The sequence below is a fragment of the Peromyscus californicus genome, unplaced genomic scaffold, assembly GCF_007827085.1.
Source record: "Peromyscus californicus insignis strain IS unplaced genomic scaffold, ASM782708v3 Scaffold_11__1_contigs__length_118956290, whole genome shotgun sequence".
In the NCBI taxonomy this organism is placed as follows: domain Eukaryota; kingdom Metazoa; phylum Chordata; class Mammalia; order Rodentia; family Cricetidae; genus Peromyscus; species Peromyscus californicus.
Genome location: NW_026294402.1, coordinates 116,421,953 through 116,437,562, shown reverse-complemented (window position 1 = coordinate 116,437,562; position 15,610 = coordinate 116,421,953). Strand labels below are relative to the sequence as shown.

The 15,610-nt window shown below is 52.9% G+C and overlaps 1 protein-coding gene across 5 annotated transcripts in view; it reads left to right on the top strand.

Annotated features, from left to right (window-relative positions):
* Nucleotides 1–15,610, top strand: part of Ccdc13 (coiled-coil domain containing 13) — a 41,133-nt gene continuing 25,523 nt past the window's right edge. For all 5 annotated transcript variants that reach the window (XR_008215164.1, XR_008215162.1, XM_052724986.1 and 2 more), the window contains exons 1-7: nt 1–132; nt 4,240–4,463; nt 5,595–5,743; nt 7,881–8,023; nt 9,100–9,189; nt 13,907–14,023; nt 15,048–15,152. Coding sequence is in view for 3 of the 5 variants with exons in the window: in XM_052724986.1 (XP_052580946.1) it covers nt 4,246–4,463; nt 5,595–5,743; nt 7,881–8,023; nt 9,100–9,189; nt 13,907–14,023; nt 15,048–15,152 (822 nt within the window). In the remaining 2 variants the exon portion in view is untranslated. The remainder of the gene's footprint in view (nt 133–4,239; nt 4,464–5,594; nt 5,744–7,880; nt 8,024–9,099; nt 9,190–13,906; nt 14,024–15,047; nt 15,153–15,610) is intronic.

The following is a 15,610-nucleotide window of genomic DNA, read 5'->3' as shown; positions in this document are numbered from 1 at the left end:
GGCCCCCGTAGACGCAGGCGACCTGATTGGTTTCCCTGGTGACGGTTGCCGGGGCAGCGCGTGCCGGCGTCGGGAAGGGCGGAGGAAGCGCCAGCCGGCGGCCCTGAGGACAGATCTTGAAGCAGGGCCGCGGTAAGTGTTGGGGGGGCTGCAGAGGCCGGGAGCTTGGCGGGGACCGAACCGGTGGCCGAGATTGGGAACCGAACCGGGGGACGAGAGTAGGGACCGAACCTAAGTAACCTGGCCGCAGACGCACCGAGTTGCGGACTCCGTGTGGGAAGGGCTAGTGAGGCAGAGGAAGGACCCTCGTCCTGTGTGGGTAAGACTAGGGCGCAGGTCTTCTGCAGCTACCACTCAGCATGTGGCCTCAGGCCTCACCCCACCCGACCCCTGCATAGGCGCTGCTGCCCTGCCTGGGCTCCAGAGGCCTCAGGCTATTACTGGGGATTTATTACTATGGGGGGGGGGTGAGTGGCGGGGTAGGGTTGAACACAAGAGGGAAGTGAGGGATGGTGGGAAGTGCTACTCAGGTCTGCAGTTTCTGAACCCTGCCCAGGCACTTAACAGAACGTCGTTTCCTTCTCCCTTTGGTCTTTTGAGTAGCGAGGGCTTCACTCTGTAGCCTCGGCTGGTCTAAAACTTACTAGAAACCCCATGTTAGCCCCAAATTGACAACCATACTCACGTGTGAAGCCAGACTGGACTAAATACGAAGATCTTGTCTTAAAAAAGGAAAACAGAATAAAGATTGTAAGGAATTATGGTTGTCTGTGGTTATCTAAGTATTTGTTACAATTACAAAGTGTAATTATCTATAAAAGGCCAAATTCTTTCACTTTTTCTGGAAATATTAGTTAAGCACCTACCATGTCCCAAACACTGTTAGGTCCTGTAACATGACCATGAACAAGGTGGATGAAAATGGCATGTCCTGGGGCTGGAGAGATGGAGAGGTTAAGAACCCTGGGTGTTCTTCCAGAGGTCCTGAGTTCAATTCCCAGCACCCACATGATGGCTCACAGCCATCTATAATGAGATCTGGTGCCCTCTCCTGGTGTGCAGTCATACATGCAGGCAGAACGTTGTATACATAATAAATAAATAAATCCCGTGTCCCGCTAGCCATAGCGGCACATACCTGTAACTCCAGCATCTGAGACGTTAACGCAGATGCCGTGAGTGCCATGAGTGCCGTGAGTGCCGTGAGTTTGAGGCAAGCCTGGTCTACACAGCAAGTGCCAGCACCAGCCACTGCAGGACCTCATCTCAAACAACTAAAAACAAATGTGCATCCTCTGTAGTTTACATACTAGTGGGAGAAAACAGACAATTGGTGTGTAAAGTGTGTGACATGTCAGGTGACCTGGGAAGTGAGACCTGGCTTAGAAGCAGGATGGTAGTTCATACTCATTAACAACCTGACGAAATTCAGAACCATCTAGGAAATAAGCCCTGAGTGTGTCTGTGAGGGAAGACCCACCATCCCATGGAGTCCCAGACTGAATAAAAGGTAGGAGTTTGAAAGGGGGAGTGCAGTAACCACATTCTGCTCTTTGTCCTGATAGTTGCCGCCCTTCCCCGCCATGGCTGCCTGTGTCCCCAAGACTGTGAGCCAAACTAAATCATTCCTCCCCAAGTGGCTTTTATCACAGATTAGACACGGCAATGAGAAAGGTGATTAATACACAGTTGGGAAAGGGATGCAGGTCATTAGGGAGGCCACCCCAGAGGAGAGGCCCACTGGATCCAGAGATGCCCAGAACACGTGGAGAAAGGAGTATAGAGGGAACAGCAAGTGTGCAAGGGTGTGAGCCCGAGGCACCCCTAGTGACCACATGGGAGTGGAGGGGAGCAGAGCACACTGGGCCTGGCTTCGTGCTGGAATGGACATGTTCTGCTGGACAGTAGCAAGGCCACCCCGGCTAATGTGTTAACAGACCGTGGTAGAGGGGTGAGATAAGAGCAGATAAAGGCCTGAGTCATGAAACAATGGTAGTAGCCCGTTAGCTGATGGTTGTTGGTCTAGGCCCTAGACTCTAGGGGTTGAGGTAGAGAAAGTAGAAAGAGGTTTACCAGAGGAGACTCCGGAAGTCCCGACACGGAGATGTCTGTACACGCATGCTTGTGGGAACATCACCACCAGCTGAGAAATGGAAGCAGCATCAGTGTCCATCAACAGAAAAGGGATGAAGAAGGTGTACATAAGGCAACTTTAGAAAAATGAACCGTGGCATTTGCAGGAAATTATTGTGTTAAACAAAATAAGCCAAGCTTAGGAAGATGAATATCGCATTTCCTGTCATATATGATTCCAGACTGTAATATCTATGTCTGGGGTGCTGCCGTGAAAGTAGAAATGATCATGAGCCTGGGAAGGGATCTAAAGGTACAGAGGAAAGAGGGTGATAGGAGACGTAGGGCACAGAAGGGACTGCTGGGGGAGGAAGAGGGGGGCTCAGAGGATCAGCAGGAAGGAGGCCAGTAGCCCCAGTGAAGCCCATTGTGGTTGAGATCACGATTAGTTAAGATCCATTTTGGCTCACAAAGCTGAAGTACAAGGTTGAGGCGCCACATGATGGCCTTGTTGCCAGAGTCTAAAGTGATTGAAGACATGGCATGGTGAAAGACAGAGAGTATGTTTGCATACACGCATGCGTGTGTGAATGTGTGTGTGTGAGTCTGTGTGTACGTTTGTGCAAGCATAGCAGTTTCTTAGAAAGGCAAACACAATTTTATTACAGAACCGGCATTTTCACTTCAGGTATTTACCAAGGGAAATGAAAGCATGCCCACATGGTTGTCTCAGTGTGGATGTTCATAGCAGTTTGATTCTGGGTAAACTGGAAACTATTCAGACTTCCAAGTGGCAGGTAGAACTATAGGCCAGTGTGGCGTCTAGACATTAAAATGCTACACAGTAGCGAAAAGGAATGGCCTGAAACATGAAGCAGTGGGAGCGAATATCTGAAAGGTGGCACTGGGCAAAAAGAAAAAAAGATCTAGTCACAAAACCCTAACCACTGTGTGACTCTGGCCCTGTGAAATTCTGCAAAAGGCAGAACAAGTCAGCAGAGTAGATGGGGTGGGGACTGCCAGAGTGTGTGAGAGCAAGGGGCACGCGGGAGCTCTGGTTGTGACAGAGATGCCTTTTGGGGTAGTCGTGGCCTAGCTGAGGGTCATATCTGTCGAAAAGCAAAATAGCAGCTATGGTGTGGGGGATTGATTGTGGTGGCGTAGGGATAAGTGGGAAACTGAGGACGCCCTGGGCCCCTGCAGTAGTTAACTGGTAATAGAGAGCTAAGCAGGGGAAAAGGCCAGGTGAGTTATTTGACATGCCCGCGTGCGGCACGTGCTGCTGGCTCTGAGTAGTAGATGAGCATCCAGGGCAGAGGGAGCCAGGGAATATAGATGTTTTGGGAGAGAAGGATGGTCCCAGGAGATAGGAATTGTCTCCTAGATTCTGTTTGGAATTGGGAGGAGGCTGATACAGACAACATCTTGGGACAAACTCCAACTTTGATATTGATAGTGAAATTTCAGAGAGGAAACAGAAACAAGGGTGACTTTGTTGGTGTGTTACACCCTAAGGTAGATAAGGTTTTTGTGTCAGTTTGAGCCCTTCCCTTGCCTGTGGAAAGGGAAGAACAGACATGGAGCGAGGATGCATGCCAGGCAGACTGACTCAAAGGGGCTTGTCTTCTGAGCACCAGCAGTGGGTCACCTCAGCAGCACAGGTAGAGAGATTTGATGTATGTGCTTTAATGTATGTGAATTACACCTCAGACAAGTTGTCTGTGTATTTATTTATTTTGGCTTTTGACACACAGGGCCATACAGCCCAGGCTGGCCTTAAACTAATTCTCCTACTGAGATCCGAAGTCTGGGATTGTAGACATGTGCCTACATGGGATGGGATAGTAGATCTATCCCTCAACTCTGAAAGAAGAAATGATAGCTGGGGCTGGTTTTCCAGAGATGGGGTTCTAGCTGTTCTGAGAATGGGCCCAGACACCTTCAGTTTTGGCAGCTCCTGTGAGATGCTAATGTGCATCCAGAGTTGAGAGGTGCTGACAGAAGGGCCAGGCAGTCTCTGCTCAGCCCTGGCTGTCGGTGATTGAGGTGAAGGATTCTGAGTGTCTTCTTGGACTCACTGATGGCTCTATGAGAACCTGGGCCTCAGATGGCACACATCGCCACAGGCTAGCTGTGCAGTCACCTTCTGGCTTTCTCTGTCTTCAGGGCAGGATGGCGGCTGAGGAAAGCTCAGCAGACACTCTGCGGCTCCAGTTCAAGGCCATGCAGGAGCTGCAGCACAGAAGGTTACAGAAACAGATGGAGAAAAAGAAGGAGAAAGAGCTGAGCTGTAAAAGCGAAGTTGACCAGGAGGGGCTTGTGGAGATCCCAGACAGCCTCAGCCTCCTCGACACAGAGGAGCAGAACCTGAAAAACATCTTTGAGAAGAGGTAAGGACTCCTCAGCAGCATGCAGGAAGGTGGGGAGGGAGGGGACAGTGGGGAGGGGGGACGGTGGGGAGGGAGGGGACGTGGGGAGGGGGGGATGGTGGGGAGGGAGGGGACGGGGAGAGGGAGGGACGGGGGAGAGGGAGAGGGAGGGACGGTGGGGAGGGAGGGACGGTGGGGAGGGGGGGACGGTGGGGAGGGAGGGACGGGGGAGAGGGAGGGGACGGGGGAGAGGGAGGGGAAGGGGGAGAGGGAGGGGACGGTGGGGAGGGAGGGGACGGTGGGGAGGGAGGGGTGCGGTGGTTGCAGACATAGACAGCTGGCTCAACCGGGCAAGAGTTTGTAAGCTCATAGTGGTTTGGCACAGAGAGCTGAGGCCTCTTGTAGCCAGCAGGGCTCTGCTTTCTGGATTCGAGCTGCTGGGCCGTGTGTGTGAGCCAGATGGAGGACTGTAGACTCCGCAAGTGTGGTTTATTGGTCGGGAGTTTCTTTCGGAGTCACTTTGCTAAAATCCACGTTTCTAAGGAAAGGGATGGAATTGATAGTTTGTAGGTCACCCTGGTTCTGGCTTCCACCTCTGCCAGCACTCCCCCACACACCCTGAGAGATGGCAGCATGTAAACACCACCGTTGTGAGGCTCTGCAGATTCCTTACCTTTTTTTTTTTAAATCACGGTAGGAAGGTTGAAAGGTGTCCAGAATCTTCTCAGTGCTCTGGACTTGACAGTGCCGTGGCACACGCAGGTCCACGCAGGCTGATGTGGCACCCCTGCTAGCCTTTACCAAAGACCAAAGCCACTGATGATTGTCTCGCTTCTAGTTTTGCTCAGAATCTGTTTTTGCTGGCTTCAAACTGTACACACACAAATGCACCCGTCCACGTGGACACACACGCTCACAAACACACACAATGAGGGTTTTTATATAACCCATATGAAGAAATAACCAACGCTGTCCAAGCCTTCCTACATGGTGCATCCACACTTAATCAATTACTTTTCAGTCTTATTTTGTGCAGACAACTTTTTAGTGCCCCCTAGCGCCCAACTATGGTACTACAAGCCTAGCAAGAAGCAGGACCCTGGGCCCTAGTTAGTGCCTATGAGGAGCAGTTGATCCACCTTTCCCATACAGGGTGCTGGAAGACGAAATCCAGCAGCTTCGGAGTGAACTCAGGGAGACAGTCGATGAGAACGGGCGGCTGTATAAACTGCTGAAGGAGAGGGACTTTGAGATCAAACACCTCAAGAAGAAGATAGAAGAGGACAGGTTTGCCTTCACAGGTAACTCCTCCACGGCTGTGCAGTCCAGGAGGGTGGGCCTGGCTGTCCTGTAACTCCTCCACGGCTGTGCAGTCCAGGAGGGTGGGCCTGGCTGTCCTGTAACTCCTCCACGGCTGTGCAGTCCAGGAGGGTGGGCCTGGCTGTCCTGTAACTCCTCCACGGCAGTGCAGTCCAGGAGGGTGGGATCAGTTGTCTTGCAGGCTCCAGAGAGCAGTGCAAGGGTCAGGTGGTCACAGTGGTCTATGGAGTTGCTGGCAGGTCTGTTTCTCCTTGGTGCTTGGCTTGGACGTTACCAGCGACTGCTATATGCTGCAGAAGTCTGGGACCCAAACACCCTCAACAGGTGCATGCCCCCTTCAGCAGCTGCTCTGCTGACCCTAGCCCTGTAGGTCTGGGCTACACTTTGTTTCTGCTGGTGAAGATTTTGGCACCAGAGCTGTGAGAGGCTGGTCCTGCAGGTCTTGGGGTAACTAACCTTGGCCCTGTGAGTGTGTGCTAGGCACAGGCTCTGCAATGATGCCTCTGACCTTAGCCGTGTGAATTGTTGAGGACTCTGGTCCTGATGACACAGTACTCCTGTAGACCACATCATACTTCCCAGATAGCTGTTAACAGAAAGCTAGTGCCATCTACCATAGGGAGCAGCATGGCTGACCCTGCCCTTTCCAGAGTCCCTCCCTGTCTCCCTGAACAGTTCTGACAAAGGTCCCATCAGGAGGACCACAGCATCCTAAAGGCCATGGGTAGCTGGATGCACCTACTCCTTCCATTCTTTGGCTTTTCCTGTTCAGAACAGAAAATACAGGAGTCAAGGCTCTCGTTTGTGAGGACAGACACTCAACTTTGCTTCCTGTTGCTCAGGGGCTGGGAGGTGGAGGGACTGTGGTTAAACCAGTGAGCTCCAGGCAGAGCAGGAGATCCATGTCCACCAACAGGGCCTGGGGTGGTCCCTCCTCCCCAGCCTGTCCTGTGGCTCCATCTCCACCATCTGCCAGTGCAGACTTGGCAGCTTCGACTGACTCTTCCTGAGACTGCTCAGCTCCACTCTCCATGCTGAAATCATCATTCAGCCCTTGCTTTGGAGAGAGAAGTCTGGCTGTTCCTTGTTTATCTGTTTTTTTTCCCTTCCCTCCCTCCCCTTTTTTTTTCCTCCTGTCTCCCTCCCCTCATCTCCTCTCCCCTCTTTTCTTCCCATCACATCTCTGTGTCGTTCAGGCTGTCCTGGAACTTGGCCTTCCTCAGCCTCCTAAATGCTTGAATTAGTAGTGCACCACCAGGTGTAGCCCCATTTCCTGTTTGCCTTAGAACTACACCAAGCACAGCACGCACTCCAGTTAGAATTCCTTCATCCACTTGCCGAAGACCATAGAAACTAGTACCATCTAGGTCCCCTTGTGTCCTGCGTGAGTGTTATAGCTTTGTGTTTTGTTTTGTTTTTCCAGACAAGGTCTCATGTAGCACAGGCTATATATACTCTATTTCTCTGTGTAGCTAAAGCAGGCCTTGAACTCTTGATCCTTTTGTTTCCATCTCCCAAGTACAGGGGTTGCAGACATGAGCCGCCACGCCACTCCGATGTGTACTGTACCACCTGTATGGAAGAGCCCGTGGTCAGTGCTGAGACTTCCGCTTGTAGCGATCACATATTTTCAAGACTGTCTTCACTCACCCCCTCTGCTGCCATGTCTGTCCCCAGGGTTGCAGCTTCAGGGTGAGGCTATCCTGGAGGAAGGACTCGGGAAGGCAGGGAAAGGATTTTTGCTGTTCTCACGGGCTCTCTCCCTGCTCCTCCGGCTTCCTTGGACAGTTTTCTGGTGGCTAAAAGCAGATTTTTTGTTGTTGTTGTTTTTGAGTCCCATGAGGAAATTAGCTCCCAGGGAGACCATCCCTGGATCATTCCTGTTTTGTCTCTGGAAGTTGTCAGTTGCTTCTCTCTAGAACCCTCCTCCATGGACTCTATTCCATAAGAAACATGGGTGTTCATACTATATCTTACCCCCAAACTCAGCTGAAATGGAGTTTCTTTACCTGCTGGAGGCCATGACTTTCTAGACACCATGCTTGACTGTCTGAACAGCTGTGTGGATTTGAGGTGCAGGTTGTATTTTTAATGAACTTGCCATTTCTTTCATTTTAGGGGCAACTGGGATGGCTGGAGATCTAGTTGCTACCAAAATCGTTGAACTGTCCAAGAAGAACCGGGGGCTGACGGCGGAGTCCGAGAGTGCGAAGGCCAGAATAAAGCAGCTGACTAATCGCATCCAGGAGCTGGAGCGTGAAGTAAGGGCCTAGGCTTCTCTTCCTCGGGAGGGGGCTCTAGAGAGAGGCCACACTTGGAGGGCACAGGGCACAGGGTTTGCAGTGCGTTCCCCAGTTCCTGCCACATCCAGAGAGAGGGGGTATGACAGGCAGCCAGGGGGCACTGGCTGCTGAGAAGAAGCCTGGCATGGTCTGGCTAGAGAGATGGACACAGAGCTTCCCTGTGAGGCCTGAAGCTGCTGCCATGCCTCTAAATGTGCCTGTCCCCCATCCACCAACTGGCCACAGTGGTGGACCTGCTGCCAGGTTTCCTGAGAATTGAATGATGTGGCATTTCTAAACTGCTTAGAACAGAGCCTGGCATGTAGAAAGCGCTAGATAAACATGTGCTCAGTCAGCTCCCAGAAACCCCTGCGCATCTGTAGCTACAGCCAGGAGTAAGGACCCTGCTGTCCCTCCCCCTGCTAACCACAAGCCCGCTGCTCCGGCAGGGGCTCAGCCACTTGTTCTGGGTCCTCAGGAGTTGGGGTGGGTTCCTTGGGCTGAGTGAGCCTTTGCAGCCTTTCCTGAGTCTAGTCCCAGGCCCTGCATGACCCACCCTGGTCCTCACACTTGGCACTGAACAGGACTTTCTTCATCCTGGGATGTATTTCTAGAGAACTGGCTCAGAGAATGGTGCTTGAGAGGAAGCTGAGAGTTCCACATCTGGATCCTCAGGCAGCAGGAAGAGAGAGCAACAGCTGGACCTGGCTTGAGCTTCTGAAACCTCAAAGCCCACCCCCCAGTGACACTCGAGGCCATACCTGCCAATTGTGCCACTTCCTATTAGTGTAGGGGGGCATTTTCATTCAAACCGCCACAGAGAGTGTGGCTGTGCTGTGGTTATTATTAAGGTCTCAGTAGGTCCTTGGGCTGCTCTAGGGAGCAGGGCTGACCACCAGTCGGCCGCTCCCATCACATTCCTTCCACAGTGAGCCACAGTGAGCCAAGGGCCCAAACACCAGGACGGTGGCCACACACCCGCAGCAGCAGGTGCTTCAGCTGGCTGTGCAGCTGCTGAGCACAACCAACTATTGATACCAGGTCTGCTTTTCCAGCTGCAGATGGCACCAGCCAGGCCACCGGCCAAGGGGACCACTGACACAGAGGACAAGCCACTGAGGACCCAGACGGGAGACAGAGCCTTGGTACGAGTTCTCCTCTGTGCTGGGTCTGTAGGCAGCTGTCACCTGGGCCTCCCCTCCCGAGAGGTTCTCGGGTACCCTGCCATGGTCTCCTACCCATTGCTCAGCCAAGGGCTCTTCTCTACCACTGTGGCCACCTCAAAACAGCCCAAGGAAACAGCTCTGTCTATGCCCTGTGACCAGGATGCCTGGCAGAGGCAGGGGAAGGCCCATCCTGAGCTAGTTTCCATGGGGTTAGGAGAACTGGTAGAGCCGGGACCTCCAAGGCCTGCGGACACAAGACCCGGGGAGAAAGCTGATCTGCCTACTGCCTGCTCCCAGGCCGCCATCTCCTCCATCACATCCTCACAGGGAGAGACCCACAAAGCCTTACCCAGCAGACAAGCTTGCTCCCAGCTCCTCAGAGAATCCTGTTCTTTTCCCCCTCTAATTTGTACGCATGTATATGTGTTTATGTGTGTGGGAATGCATGGGCGTGTGTACATGTGCATTTATACATGTGGAGGTCAGAGGACAACCTCAGGGGTCTTCCTCCGAAATGGCGTTCACTCCCGTGAGACAGGGTCTCTCACCAGTTTTACGCGCTGGCTGGCTGAGCTGTGCAGCGGGATTGGAGGGTCCTCCTGTCTCTGCCTCCCAGCACTGGTGTTGCAATGCCAGCTTCCCACGTGGGGCTAGGGACTGACCTCAGGTCCTCACACTTGCAGTTTACCAGGTGAGCCGTCTCCTCTCGTGTGAGCCCCGTTCTTTGTAAGGCACCGCAGCCTTGGGCCCTGTGCACACTGCAGCCCTGGGGGCCTGTGCACACTGCAGCCCTGGGCCTGTGCACACTGCAGCCCTGGCCCCTGTGCACACTGCAGCCCTAGGCCTGTGCACACTGCAGCCTTGGGGCCTGTGCACACTGCAGCCTTGGGCCCTGTGCACACTGCAGCCTTGGGGCCTGTGCACACTGCAGCCCTGGCCCCTGTGCACACTGCAGCCCTAGGCCTGTGCACACTGCAGCCTTGGGGCCTGTGCACACTGCAGCCTTGGGCCCTGTGCACACTGCAGCCTTGGGGCCTGTGCATACTGCAGCCTTGGGCCCTGTGCACACTGCAGCCTTGGGGCCCTGTGCAGCTCTGCAGATTTACAGATTCACTCCCCAGACCCATTTTTTAGCTAGTGAACATGCCAGAAAATGTATCCCACCCATGTGCCAGGTGGTGGTGGTGGTGGTGGTGGTGGTGGTGGTGGTGGCGGCGGCGGCAGCGGCGGTGGCTGCACACGCCTTTAATCCCAGCACTGGGGAGACAGAGGCAGGCAGATCTCAGTGAGTTCAAGGCTAACCTGATCTACAGAGTGAGCTCCAGGATAGCCAGAGCTACACAGAGCAACCCTGTCTCAAAAAAAAAAAAAGTAGGCCATGTGAATGTAGCTCCATGAAAAGGTAAGCTTGCCAGGGATGTAGAGCCCAAGTCAGACTAAACTGCATCTGAGTCTCCAGAATGTCCCAGCAGCCATGCCAGGGGCTTCTCAGGAAGCCAGACCAGCCGTGGCAGAGGGGGCCAAGCCCCAGGACTCCTGGTTCAGTGCTCCTTTTCCTGCCTCATGTCCCCTCTTGTCCATGCCTCAGGATCAGGCCACCACTTGCTGATCTTGAGAGAAATTCAGTCCTGGGTGTGCAGTGATGGGCCCCATGGGGTGTAGGGATGAGTGTGTAAACCAGTGTCGTTGCTGGGGGGGCAACCACAGTGCTCTTTGTGGAGGCGGACAGTGTTCTTCACAACCCTTCCAGCCAAGGAACACGCCAAGCTGTCCTTGACTCATCCAGGTCATCGAGGTCCCTTGACTTGAGTTACCCTGGGTAACATTGTTGTGTCCCTCGTTAGCCTGAGAGGTTTATCTGCCTTGTCATACAGTGATTCAAACCTGGCCTCTGTCCACAGAGGGTCTAAGAGGAAAAGGAGCAGCCATGTAGAGAGGGTGTGATGGGCCTTCAGAAACAGGCCAGGCCTGAGCTGGCAACAGGAGGTTACCCTCCATCTGTGGGCTAGCGGTGGTGAAGGTGCCATGCTCTGGCGAAGTGGGTGGTGAAGGCCTTCCAGGAGGCATAGAGGCCAGGCACCAGAACAGAGTTCTGCCCAGCTGGCTCACCTGGATGCCAATTGGATAGCAATTGGTTTGAGCCCAGAGCCCACACACAGGAAAAGGACATGCACCAACATAAAATGGGTTGGGGGACCCAGGGAGAGGCTCTTGAGTGGCCACTGGAGCAGGGGTCTCAGATGGATTCTGTAGCCAACCTCAGGAGCCTGAGTCTCTGATAGAAGAGTATGCTAGGCTACAGATCTCATCTTCTCCAGGCTAGGAACTCTCCCTGTTGTCTTCTGCTCAGAGACAGAACAAAACCATGTCTGGATCATCGGACCCCAAGGGACAGCAGCATTATAGAGGCCTGCTTCTCACTGCACATTCTGGCCCCAGTCCCCTCTGAAATACATTCCAAAGTGCCTTCCACTCTGCAAGAAGTGTCAGAAGATTGTGCTGTGAGCAGTCAGCAATGCCTGTTCCCAGAGCACTGTGACTGTTCCTTCCAAAGAAACAGCCTGCTCTGGGGGCCAGGCCAAAGCCCAAGGTGACTGGGAGGGAGAATGGGCCCAGCTCCCTGGATGCCATCTGGTTCTAGTCCCCTTGTCCGCTGCCCACCCAAGCCAAGAGGCCTTGGCACACCTCCCACATGCCTCCCATGCACCTGAGGCTAGCATGAAGCACTTCTGTGTGGTGAGGAGCTGAGGCCTGGAGTGGGCATCACAGCCTGGCTCTAGCTCCAGATGTGTCCTGTGTGTTCTGCTCATGCTCTGAACAGCCTTCCAAGATGCTGCCAGATCTCAGAGGTACAGGGACGCTCATGCATTCCTGCAGTGCCCAAAACAGGACTGTCAAGGCCCTAAGGTTCATGGCATGAAGCCCTGAGTACCAGGAGGAGGTGTTGCTTCTCAGCTAGGACGGATTTAAAGATAAGGATTAACAGAGAGAAGAAAAAGGGAGTGGCAGCCAGCCACAAGGGCAGAAAATGTGTATTTTTTTCAAGGACCTGTTTGCATGTTGTGGAATTCTCCACTCTGCAAATATTGTTCACATTGGTTTTTCACTTTTATCCTGGCAGTGGCGTTGAATGCAGTCAGGACTACTGGACCCCATGGCCACTGGTTTTTCAGTAGGCTGTCCCAAGTTCCATGGAAGTCCGTAGACTTGGTCTGCTTGGTCTCTCTTTCACGCTAACATTTACAGGAGTTTCCGTTGGTGCCTGCTAAAGAAAGTGGCCTCCCGTTGTAGCCACAGTGCTTCCCCCAAACCCAGGCCCCTGGTCCACGGGGCAGGAGCAGAGGTTTCAGCACAGCCTGATGGTAGTTTGCTAACCAGCCTCACTGTTGCCACGACAACAGCATAGCAACATTGACAGCAGGAGCTCAGATTGGGAGACATGGCCAGGACAGCAGGAGGACCAGGGTTCTAATCCCACCATGCTATCCCCATCCCTGTGTATACCAGGGCAGTTTGCTTCTTTCTAGACTTGATTTTCATCACTGACAGAAGGAATTTGAATGGCTTGATCATGGAGGTCCCATGAATATCTACGGAGACAGAGATAGGCAGCATATATATTTTTAAATTATATTTATTAATTTATTTATTTTTATGCATGTTGGTGTTTATCCTGCATTTGTATCTGTGTAAGGGTGTAGGATCACCTGGAACTTGAGTAACAGACAGTTGTGAGTTGCCATGTGGGTGCTGGGAATTGAACCCTGGTCCTTTGGAAGAGCAGTCAGTGTTCTTAACCGCTGAGCCATCTCTCCAGCACTGACAGGCGGTATTTTAATCATTTGTTTCCAACATTTGCCTCAACATCATATCATCATCATCATCATCATCATCATCAATCGTCGCCATCATCTTGGAGACAGGGTCTCACTGTGTAGCCCTGGCTGTCCTAGAACTTTTTATGTAGACCAGGCTGGCCTTGAACTCACAGAGATCCACCTGACTCTGCCTCTCAAGTGCTGGGATGAAAGGTGTGCACCACCACACCCAGTTCAGACATTATTTTTTGAAGAGAAAAGATAAAAGCAGACGTCCCTGAGTTCCAGCATGTGCCTTTCAGGGTTGGTGTTTCAAGCCGTATTTCCATTAGAGCAAACACACAGCACCCCACTCTGCTGGCAGAGTCATGGCCTGTGCTGACAGCTCTAACTCCAGAAGAAGAGGCCTTGAGTTAGGGAGTCATAACGTGCCTGCTGAGCTGGTGTGGCTTTCTGAAGATGGAAGGAGATGCTCTTAGCATGAGCCTGTCTCTGGGCATAGCAGAGAGTGGCCATACCCAAGGAGTGTCTGGAAGGTGTGGAACCTGCTGCCTTCTCTAGATGTTCCAGCCTTGTCCACGCATGTGGTCACGTGTGTGTGTGTGTGTGTGTGTGTGTGTGTGTGTGTGTGTGTGTAATACATGGAGCAAAGAGCTCAGCCCTGAAGCTGAACTCCAGGATTCAGTCCATGCTCCTGCCTGTACTAACCAGGTAGTTAAGGCCCCTAACGCTTACCTCCTACCTCAGCTTTGCATCTCAAGGAGCTGGGGATTTCCCGAGGACTTGCCCAGTGCCTGGAACATACACAAGCAGTAGCCCTGATTGTCATTAGTATGTAGGTGACAAGTAACTGCTTTCTCTCTGTCCTTCCCATCCAGCCGGAGACCCCAGAGGTGAAAGCGCTACAGGACAGGCTTGCAGCCACCAACCTGAAGATGAGTGACCTACGCAACCAAATCCAGTCTACAAAGCAGGAACTCCGTGTGGCCCAGAAGGTCTTCCAGAGTCAGGGTGTGGGACTTCTTATGTGGCCAGGGTTGGTCCCAGGAAAATCCTGATGGCCCATTCTTCCAAAGCCAGGGTGCTCACTCCTGCTTGTGCCCTCTCTGGGGACAGAGTGGCTGGCTACTTGGGGGCTTCCCACTACCCTGGGGGCTACCCCAGGACTGAGATTAGCTCTGCCCATGGAGGAGAGGCCTGGGAGCCTTCACTGAACCTCCCCCCAACCCTGCCCTGTGCCCTGGTAGACCCTAGATTTCCACTCAGTATGCTGTCTTGCCTGTGGCTCAAAAGGCTGCCTGGCCCTCCTGCTGCTCTCTGTGACCTGCAGTATAGAAAATGAACAGGGAATTTGTGCCCTAAAAGCTCTTTTCAGAGGAAAATGCTCAGGTGTAGCATGTGGGCCCCAAGGGCCAGCTGGTCTGATCTGTTGATATTGACGTAGTAAATTCTCTGGCATGTGTCCTCCTTGCTGGGACCGCTCAGACTGGCCAAGAGTTCCAAAACAGTGTTCTGTTGTGGAGACAAGGGCCAGAGGCGCAGCCTGCTGGATGGGGATCAGCTTGGTGACATACGGAGGGTATTAGTTCTACCTCAAAGCCTTGAGGTAGGCCTAGCGTCATACAACTTTGGTGGCCATGATGTCAGGTGTTCCTTAAGCACATAAGCCTCATTTGATTCTTCTATGTTTCCAAGAGACACTTGACAGTGGCTGTCACAAAGGGCCAGGCCCTGTGGCAGTGCGCTTCCTGAGCCAACCAGAATTCTGTGATAACAGGAAACAGGTGCAAGGAAGCAGGCAATGATGGGCCCTGCGGACAGGACAGTGCTGGAGTGTCACAGAGAAAGGCAGAGCTGACCTGGGCCTTTGACAGCAGAGCTTTGAGGTGTGAAGAAGGCCATGCAGATGAAGCAGGCCTTCAGGAAGCCCACCCCACCTCTGAGTCCCATGCAGTGAGTGTCAAGAAGGGCCTGGGCAGCCCCTCTCCTGTCCACACTGAACCCCTTGCTTCGTTTCAGGTTCTGGCCAATGAAGTTGGGGACGATGTAAACATCCAGCAGCTCCTGGCCTCTCCAGGGACCTGGAGGGGGAGGGCTCAGCAAATTCTAGTTTTACAGAGTAAGGTGAGTGAGTCACCAGATGTCTCCTGGCCCTGAACAGAAGGCCTAAAATGCCCCCCAAAACACCGCCCTGACCCTCATTAGAATCTGGAGCACACACTACCACCCCAGGCCTGTGGGTCCCAGAGCGTGCCCTTGCAGAGCCCAGGGCTCTGCCTTCTCCTCCCGAGCCTGATTTTCATTTGTTAGTGCATGCGCACCACTTACATAATCCTTTCCACATGCCTGGCCCTGGCACTAACCATCAGCCTTGAGTTGGATCTCCTTCTCTGCAGGCATGTTTTTCCCAAGTTCGTGTAAATTTGCGTGACTGCTGTAATGGTAGGCTTTTTCCAGTTTCATCCCAGAGGCTCAGTCCTTTGAAAGTTTTTGGTAACCAATAAAACAGCCTGGTCTCCCTTTTGTTTTCTAAGTATTTTGGCACACACCAAAGGAAGTTAAAAGCAGCAGCTCCAGAGCTG